Source organism: Armigeres subalbatus, chromosome 2 (genome assembly GCF_024139115.2).
Source record: "Armigeres subalbatus isolate Guangzhou_Male chromosome 2, GZ_Asu_2, whole genome shotgun sequence".
NCBI classification, from domain to species: Eukaryota; Metazoa; Arthropoda; class Insecta; order Diptera; family Culicidae; genus Armigeres; species Armigeres subalbatus.
The window spans coordinates 461,333,292-461,342,066 of NC_085140.1; the positions used below are offsets into that span (position 1 = coordinate 461,333,292).

The following is an 8,775-nucleotide window of genomic DNA, read 5'->3' on the forward strand; positions in this document are numbered from 1 at the left end:
TTGGTGTCTAAGCATGAGACTTGTTGGTGTCTAAGCATGAGACATGTTGGTGTTCAAGCATGAGACTTGTTGGTGTCTAAGCATGAGACTTGTTGGTGTCTAAGCATGAGACTTGTTGGTGTCTAAGCATGAGACTTGTTGGTGTCTAAGCATGAGACTTGTTGGTGTCTAAGCATGAGACTTGTTGGTGTCTAAGCATGAGACTTGTTGGTGTCTAAGCATGAGACTTGTTGGTGTCTAAGCATGAGACATGTTGGTGTCTAAGCATGAGACTTGTTGGTGTCTAAGCATGAGACTTGTTGGTGTCTAAGCATGAGACTTGTTGGTGTCTAAGCATGAGACTTGTTGGTGTCTAAGCATGAGACTTGTTGGTGTCTAAGCATGAGACTTGTTGGTGTCTAAGCATGAGACTTGTTGGTGTCTAAGCATGAGACATGTTGGTGTCTAAGCATGAGACTTGTTGGTGTCTAAGCATGAGACTTGTTGGTGTCTAAGCATGAGACTTGTTGGTGTCTAAGCATGAGACTTGTTGGTGTCTAAGCATGAGACTTGTTGGTGTCTAAGCATGAGACTTGTTGGTGTCTAAGCATGAGACTTGTTGGTGTCTAAGCATGAGACTTGTTGGTGTCTAAGCATGAGACTTGTTGGTGTCTAAGCATGAGACATGTTGGTGTCTAAGCATGAGACTTGTTGGTGTCTAAGCATGAGACTTGTTGGTGTCTAAGCATGAGACTTGTTGGTGTCTAAGCATGAGACTTGTTGGTGTCTAAGCATGAGACTTGTTGGTGTCTAAGCATGAGACTTGTTGGTGTCTAAGCATGAGACTTGTTGGTGTCTAAGCATGAGACTTGTTGGTGTCTAAGCATGAGACTTGTTGGTGTCTAAGCATGAGACTTGTTGGTGTCTAAGCATGAGACTTGTTGGTGTCTAAGCATGAGACTTGTTGGTGTCTAAGCATGAGACTTGTTGGTGTCTAAGCATGAGACTTGTTGGTGTCTAAGCATGAGACTTGTTGGTGTCTAAGCATGAGACTTGTTGGTGTCTAAGCATGAGACATGTTGGTGTCTAAGCATGAGACTTGTTGGTGTCTAAGCATGAGACATGTTGGTGTCTAAGCATGAGACTTGTTGGTGTCTAAGCATGAGACTTGTTGGTGTCTAAGCATGAGACTTGTTGGTGTCTAAGCATGAGACTTGTTGGTGTCTAAGCATGAGACTTGTTGGTGTCTAAGCATGAGACATGTTGGTGTCTAAGCATGAGACTTGTTGGTGTCTAAGCATGAGACTTGTTGGTGTCTAAGCATGAGACTTGTTGGTGTCTAAGCATGAGACTTGTTGGTGTCTAAGCATGAGACTTGTTGGTGTCTAAGCATGAGACATGTTGGTGTCTAAGCATGAGACTTGTTGGTGTCTAAGCATGAGACTTGTTGGTGTCTAAGCATGAGACTTGTTGGTGTCTAAGCATGAGACTTGTTGGTGTCTAAGCATGAGACATGTTGGTGTCTAAGCATGAGACTTGTTGGTGTCTAAGCATGAGACTTGTTGGTGTCTAAGCATGAGACTTGTTGGTGTCTAAGCATGAGACTTGTTGGTGTCTAAGCATGAGACTTGTTGGTGTCTAAGCATGAGACATGTTGGTGTCTAAGCATGAGACTTGTTGGTGTCTAAGCATGAGACTTGTTGGTGTCTAAGCATGAGACTTGTTGGTGTCTAAGCATGAGACTTGTTGGTGTCTAAGCATGAGACTTGTTGGTGTCTAAGCATGAGACTTGTTGGTGTCTAAGCATGAGACTTGTTGGTGTCTAAGCATGAGACTTGTTGGTGTCTAAGCATGAGACTTGTTGGTGTCTAAGCATGAGACTTGTTGGTGTCTAAGCATGAGACTTGTTGGTGTCTAAGCATGAGACTTGTTGGTGTCTAAGCATGAGACTTGTTGGTGTCTAAGCATGAGACTTGTTGGTGTCTAAGCATGAGACTTGTTGGTGTCTAAGCATGAGACTTGTTGGTGTCTAAGCATGAGACATGTTGGTGTCTAAGCATGAGACTTGTTGGTGTCTAAGCATGAGACATGTTGGTGTCTAAGCATGAGACTTGTTGGTGTCTAAGCATGAGACTTGTTGGTGTCTAAGCATGAGACATGTTGGTGTCTAAGCATGAGACTTGTTGGTGTCTAAGCATGAGACTTGTTGGTGTCTAAGCATGAGACTTGTTGGTGTCTAAGCATGAGACTTGTTGGTGTCTAAGCATGAGACTTGTTGGTGTCTAAGCATGAGACTTGTTGGTGTCTAAGCATGAGACTTGTTGGTGTCTAAGCATGAGACTTGTTGGTGTCTAAGCATGAGACTTGTTGGTGTCTAAGCATGAGACTTGTTGGTGTCTAAGCATGAGACTTGTTGGTGTCTAAGCATGAGACTTGTTGGTGTCTAAGCATGAGACTTGTTGGTGTCTAAGCATGAGACTTGTTGGTGTCTAAGCATGAGACTTGTTGGTGTCTAAGCATGAGACTTGTTGGTGTCTAAGCATGAGACTTGTTGGTGTCTAAGCATGCGACTTGTTGGTGTCTAAGCATGAGACTTGTTGGTGTCTAAGCATGAGACTTGTTGGTGTCTAAGCATGAGACTTGTTGGTGTCTAAGCATGAGACATGTTGGTGTCTAAGCATGAGACTTGTTGGTGTCTAAGCATGAGACTTGTTGGTGTCTAAGCATGAGACTTGTTGGTGTCTAAGCATGAGACTTGTTGGTGTCTAAGCATGAGACTTGTTGGTGTCTAAGCATGAGACATGTTGGTGTCTAAGCATGAGACTTGTTGGTGTCTAAGCATGAGACATGTTGGTGTCTAAGCATGAGACTTGTTGGTGTCTAAGCATGAGACATGTTGGTGTCTAAGCATGAGACTTGTTGGTGTCTAAGCATGAGACTTGTTGGTGTCTAAGCATGAGACTTGTTGGTGTCTAAGCATGAGACTTGTTGGTGTCTAAGCATGAGACTTGTTGGTGTCTAAGCATGAGACATGTTGGTGTCTAAGCATGAGACTTGTTGGTGTCTAAGCATGAGACTTGTTGGTGTCTAAGCATGAGACTTGTTGGTGTCTAAGCATGAGACTTGTTGGTGTCTAAGCATGAGACTTGTTGGTGTCTAAGCATGAGACTTGTTGGTGTCTAAGCATGAGACTTGTTGGTGTCTAAGCATGAGACTTGTTGGTGTCTAAGCATGAGACTTGTTGGTGTCTAAGCATGAGACATGTTGGTGTCTAAGCATGAGACTTGTTGGTGTCTAAGCATGAGACTTGTTGGTGTCTAAGCATGAGACTTGTTGGTGTCTAAGCATGAGACTTGTTGGTGTCTAAGCATGAGACTTGTTGGTGTCTAAGCATGAGACTTGTTGGTGTCTAAGCATGAGACTTGTTGGTGTCTAAGCATGAGACTTGTTGGTGTCTAAGCATGAGACTTGTTGGTGTCTAAGCATGAGACTTGTTGGTGTCTAAGCATGAGACTTGTTGGTGTCTAAGCATGAGACTTGTTGGTGTCTAAGCATGAGACTTGTTGGTGTCTAAGCATGAGACATGTTGGTGTCTAAGCATGAGACTTGTTGGTGTCTAAGCATGAGACTTGTTGGTGTCTAAGCATGAGACTTGTTGGTGTCTAAGCATGAGACTTGTTGGTGTCTAAGCATGAGACTTGTTGGTGTCTAAGCATGAGACTTGTTGGTGTCTAAGCATGAGACTTGTTGGTGTCTAAGCATGAGACTTGTTGGTGTCTAAGCATGAGACTTGTTGGTGTCTAAGCATGAGACTTGTTGGTGTCTAAGCATGAGACTTGTTGGTGTCTAAGCATGAGACTTGTTGGTGTCTAAGCATGAGACTTGTTGGTGTCTAAGCATGAGACTTGTTGGTGTCTAAGCATGAGACTTGTTGGTGTCTAAGCATGAGACTTGTTGGTGTCTAAGCATGAGACTTGTTGGTGTCTAAGCATGAGACTTGTTGGTGTCTAAGCATGAGACTTGTTGGTGTCTAAGCATGAGACTTGTTGGTGTCTAAGCATGAGACTTGTTGGTGTCTAAGCATGAGACTTGTTGGTGTCTAAGCATGAGACTTGTTGGTGTCTAAGCATGAGACTTGTTGGTGTCTAAGCATGAGACTTGTTGGTGTCTAAGCATGAGACTTGTTGGTGTCTAAGCATGAGACTTGTTGGTGTCTAAGCATGAGACATGTTGGTGTCTAAGCATGAGACTTGTTGGTGTCTAAGCATGAGACTTGTTGGTGTCTAAGCATGAGACTTGTTGGTGTCTAAGCATGAGACTTGTTGGTGTCTAAGCATGAGACTTGTTGGTGTCTAAGCATGAGACTTGTTGGTGTCTAAGCATGAGACTTGTTGGTGTCTAAGCATGAGACTTGTTGGTGTCTAAGCATGAGACATGTTGGTGTCTAAGCATGAGACTTGTTGGTGTCTAAGCATGAGACTTGTTGGTGTCTAAGCATGAGACTTGTTGGTGTCTAAGCATGAGACTTGTTGGTGTCTAAGCATGAGACTTGTTGGTGTCTAAGCATGAGACTTGTTGGTGTCTAAGCATGAGACTTGTTGGTGTCTAAGCATGAGACTTGTTGGTGTCTAAGCATGAGACTTGTTGGTGTCTAAGCATGAGACTTGTTGGTGTCTAAGCATGAGACTTGTTGGTGTCTAAGCATGAGACTTGTTGGTGTCTAAGCATGAGACTTGTTGGTGTCTAAGCATGAGACTTGTTGGTGTCTAAGCATGAGACTTGTTGGTGTCTAAGCATGAGACTTGTTGGTGTCTAAGCATGAGACTTGTTGGTGTCTAAGCATGAGACTTGTTGGTGTCTAAGCATGAGACTTGTTGGTGTCTAAGCATGAGACTTGTTGGTGTCTAAGCATGAGACTTGTTGGTGTCTAAGCATGAGACTTGTTGGTGTCTAAGCATGAGACTTGTTGGTGTCTAAGCATGAGACTTGTTGGTGTCTAAGCATGAGACTTGTTGGTGTCTAAGCATGAGACATGTTGGTGTCTAAGCATGAGACTTGTTGGTGTCTAAGCATGAGACTTGTTGGTGTCTAAGCATGAGACTTGTTGGTGTCTAAGCATGAGACTTGTTGGTGTCTAAGCATGAGACTTGTTGGTGTCTAAGCATGAGACTTGTTGGTGTCTAAGCATGAGACATGTTGGTGTCTAAGCATGAGACTTGTTGGTGTCTAAGCATGAGACTTGTTGGTGTCTAAGCATGAGACTTGTTGGTGTCTAAGCATGAGACTTGTTGGTGTCTAAGCATGAGACTTGTTGGTGTCTAAGCATGAGACTTGTTGGTGTCTAAGCATGAGACTTGTTGGTGTCTAAGCATGAGACTTGTTGGTGTCTAAGCATGAGACTTGTTGGTGTCTAAGCATGAGACATGTTGGTGTCTAAGCATGAGACTTGTTGGTGTCTAAGCATGAGACTTGTTGGTGTCTAAGCATGAGACATTGTTGGTGTCTAAGCATGAGACTTGTTGGTGTCTAAGCATGAGACTTGTTGGTGTCTAAGCATGAGACTTGTTGGTGTCTAAGCATGAGACTTGTTGGTGTCTAAGCATGAGACTTGTTGGTGTCTAAGCATGAGACTTGTTGGTGTCTAAGCATGAGACTTGTTGGTGTCTAAGCATGAGACATGTTGGTGTCTAAGCATGAGACTTGTTGGTGTCTAAGCATGAGACTTGTTGGTGTCTAAGCATGAGACTTGTTGGTGTCTAAGCATGAGACTTGTTGGTGTCTAAGCATGAGACTTGTTGGTGTCTAAGCATGAGACTTGTTGGTGTCTAAGCATGAGACTTGTTGGTGTCTAAGCATGAGACTTGTTGGTGTCTAAGCATGAGACTTGTTGGTGTCTAAGCATGAGACTTGTTGGTGTCTAAGCATGAGACTTGTTGGTGTCTAAGCATGAGACTTGTTGGTGTCTAAGCATGAGACTTGTTGGTGTCTAAGCATGAGACTTGTTGGTGTCTAAGCATGAGACTTGTTGGTGTCTAAGCATGAGACTTGTTGGTGTCTAAGCATGAGACTTGTTGGTGTCTAAGCATGAGACTTGGGGGCCATCCACAAAGTACGTCACGCTCCTAGGGGGAGGAGGAGTTCCGAGCAGCGTGAAGACTCATACAAAAAAATAGAGTTTTAATGCAAAGGGTGCGTGGGGGTGTAGAAAATTTTACGTGACGTACTTTATGGATCTTCGCTTGTTGGTGTCGAAGCATGAGATGGAAGGATGTCGAAGCATAAGCGGATTGGGTTTCGAAGTTAGAAAGAGGTGGGTGTCGAAACATGAAAGGAGATTTGTGTCGTAGCAGGGTTGGGAGAACCTTTAGCTTATCTTCCAATGGTAGACATATTATCCAGAGTTAACACATCACGGAAAGCGCTGAGACCCTAGAAAAGTTGAAAATAACACAATACTCAGCCACTTCCGCTCTTAGTTTGATGTTTGATTGATTAATACGAGTGGGCTATCCAACATAAAAAAAATATCGTGATATTTTTTTATCAATGTATCTACATGTATCGACAGAATATGTCAAGCTTTATTAATCCTAGCTTCAGTACATATGTGATTTATTGGTACCTCTTTGCCTAGAATTTACTGACGAATTATCATTGACACCGGAGATGTTTTTTTAATGATTATAACGTGTTTTTTTAATTCTAGATTAAGTTCAACACTACACAGCGGAGATGTTTTAAACGAACTATTAGAAGTTTAACTCGGTTCACTTTTAAACTGATCATACTGGAAAGGATTATCATTTCTAGGTTTCTTCTGCACTGGTTCTTCGGCCTCCTCCACAGCAGGTTGAATGTCGTCTTCCGAAAGATTACCAAAGTCTGGCGATTCTTGAATCTCGATCTTGATTAGTTTAGCATCAGGTGGGTCCTCGGTGTGCTCATCAGTGTACAACATATCTCAGTGACCTCATCGTCCGGGTCCGAAGGCAACACTTTGCACTCCGTAGTGCAAACCTCCTCCTCCTGTTCGCAGTTAAGCCCGATCTGATTGAGGATCTGATTGCTGCTGATGATGTGAAACCGCTGGGTTTTGTTCCCTTGCTGGACGTACACGAGCTCGCTGTAGGTTTGGCTTTGGCTTAGAACCTTCTCACTTTCGGGGTCTACATTGGATGATGAGGCAGCGGAGACGGGATTTTTGCCATAGCTAACAATAGAAGCAATTTTCGGTGTCTGTTCTGGCGCAGTATTGGTCTGCTCGGAAGTGTATTGCGCTAAGGAATCTATTAATAAAGCGTTTTGGTGGCATGATTTTCCTGGTTGGCTTTGTTGTTCAACATCATTTTGTGATTCGTCGTTGTTGAATTCCAGATCATCCATTTTTACAGTCTTTTCAGCATCCTGGGAAGATGCCCATTTTGCGGTGTAGATGGCATTATTTTTACTGTACTGTTTTCGGATCCGAATAACGTAGTTTACCTTTGTTACGCACGTTAAGCAAATTAGACGAGGAATGGCGTCGCTATTAGAAATCTGCAAAATTAAGCATTCTTTAATTAAAGATTACAATAAATTATTTACAATAATTATTATCACAGCAACTTAATAATCATAAATTATCGTAATTATGATTAACCATCTTGGTAGTTTTATCACATAATGATCCAACCCGAAGACACAAAATTGAAATCAAACTCACCACAATGCCAAAGATCTCCTCAATGTCTTCGGCGCTGGGAACGTCCGGCGAAGGCCATACGGGATGAATCAGATGGCAATCGTTTCTGATGCGTTCCAAACACAAGCGGCAGACCGCATCCAACGGATCATTCGGATCGATTCTCGGGACGATGTTTTGGTCCGGAACAGCATCATGCCTCATCTCGGCCACTAGCCCTGTACCGTATAAAATGCATACAGGAAAATCGCTAAGATATCATCCATAAGTTGACAAATAGGTAGATCGGATTTCTTACCGTCTCGGAGATTGAACTGAGCTGGCGAAAAGTGTCGAGAGCAGACGCGTTGTTTGCCTTCCCGAGAAGCGAGCAAACGCTGCTGCCAAATCCGCAAGCGAAAAGAATCCTTTACGGTCGAACTCGGAAAACGATAGTATACATCGGTTTTGTCAAACGGTTTCCTACAAAATAATGCAGCACAGCGTTTCACCGATTTAACCATATCGGAATCAAGTTTTATTTCGATTATTTCAAAAGCTAAAGTGTTATTTTTTCTCTTGTATCCAAACAAGGTTTTTTATTTATTTTTTAATTTTAAATAAGTCGAAATCGAAAAATCCTCTTCCCTCCTATGGAAAACCCTATTGCTATCTATCAGGTGAAATATGACCACCGCCATCTCATCTCTCTATTGCTCTTTTGTAAAATCCATAAGAACTGTCATTGAGTTGTGTGAAAATTTTGATTCTGCACTGCACTGCACAGACGAATCTCTTTCTCTTTCGTTTCTTCGCTGATTGACGTTTACTGGCCTTGTTGTTTTCAATTTCTTTGCAGCGAAAAAAAAAAGCAAAGCTGCAGAGAAATAGGACGAGACTCAGTGACTCTATTCGAAATTCCTTAAGGAGCCTTTCAATCATTTCAACAACACTTGTACCTGCTGGTATAAATCGTGATTGACACCGTAACGAGAGGTGGCGATGCTGCAGTCATTTATATCAATGTAAATTCATATACAGCAAGTGACAACACTGCCTGTGACTGGCTCAATTTTGATATTACTTTTATGCACACATCTGGGATGGGAGCAGTCATAAAGGTAATTGAGTAAACC

General features: G+C 42.7%; 1 protein-coding gene across 1 annotated transcript; it reads right to left on the reverse strand.

The window, feature by feature from the left end:
- Window positions 1–6,540: 6,540 nt before the first annotated feature.
- Window positions 6,541–8,245, reverse strand: LOC134218327 (uncharacterized). Its single transcript, XM_062697267.1, has 3 exons — window positions 7,959–8,245; window positions 7,682–7,878; window positions 6,541–7,515 (listed from the first exon to the last, which is right to left on the reverse strand). Exons 1-3 carry the CDS (start codon window positions 8,161–8,163, stop codon window positions 6,889–6,891), a joined length of 1,029 nt encoding a protein of 342 aa, XP_062553251.1. The 5' UTR covers window positions 8,164–8,245; the 3' UTR covers window positions 6,541–6,888.
- Window positions 8,246–8,775: the final 530 nt, after the last annotated feature.

What these genes read in the sequence shown, in the direction of transcription:
- LOC134218327 (XM_062697267.1), bottom strand. Translation starts at nt 8,163, where the DNA reads ATGGTTAAATCGGTGAAACGCTGTGCTGCATTATTTTGTAGGAAACCG. An exon ending in TCAGTTCAATCTCCGAGACG is followed by an intron (nt 7,879 to 7,958) that starts GTAAGAAATCCG and finishes TATACGGTACAG; the next exon opens with GGCTAGTGGCCGAGATGAGG. An exon ending in AGGAGATCTTTGGCATTGTG is followed by an intron (nt 7,516 to 7,681) that starts GTGAGTTTGATT and finishes TTAATTTTGCAG; the next exon opens with ATTTCTAATAGCGACGCCAT.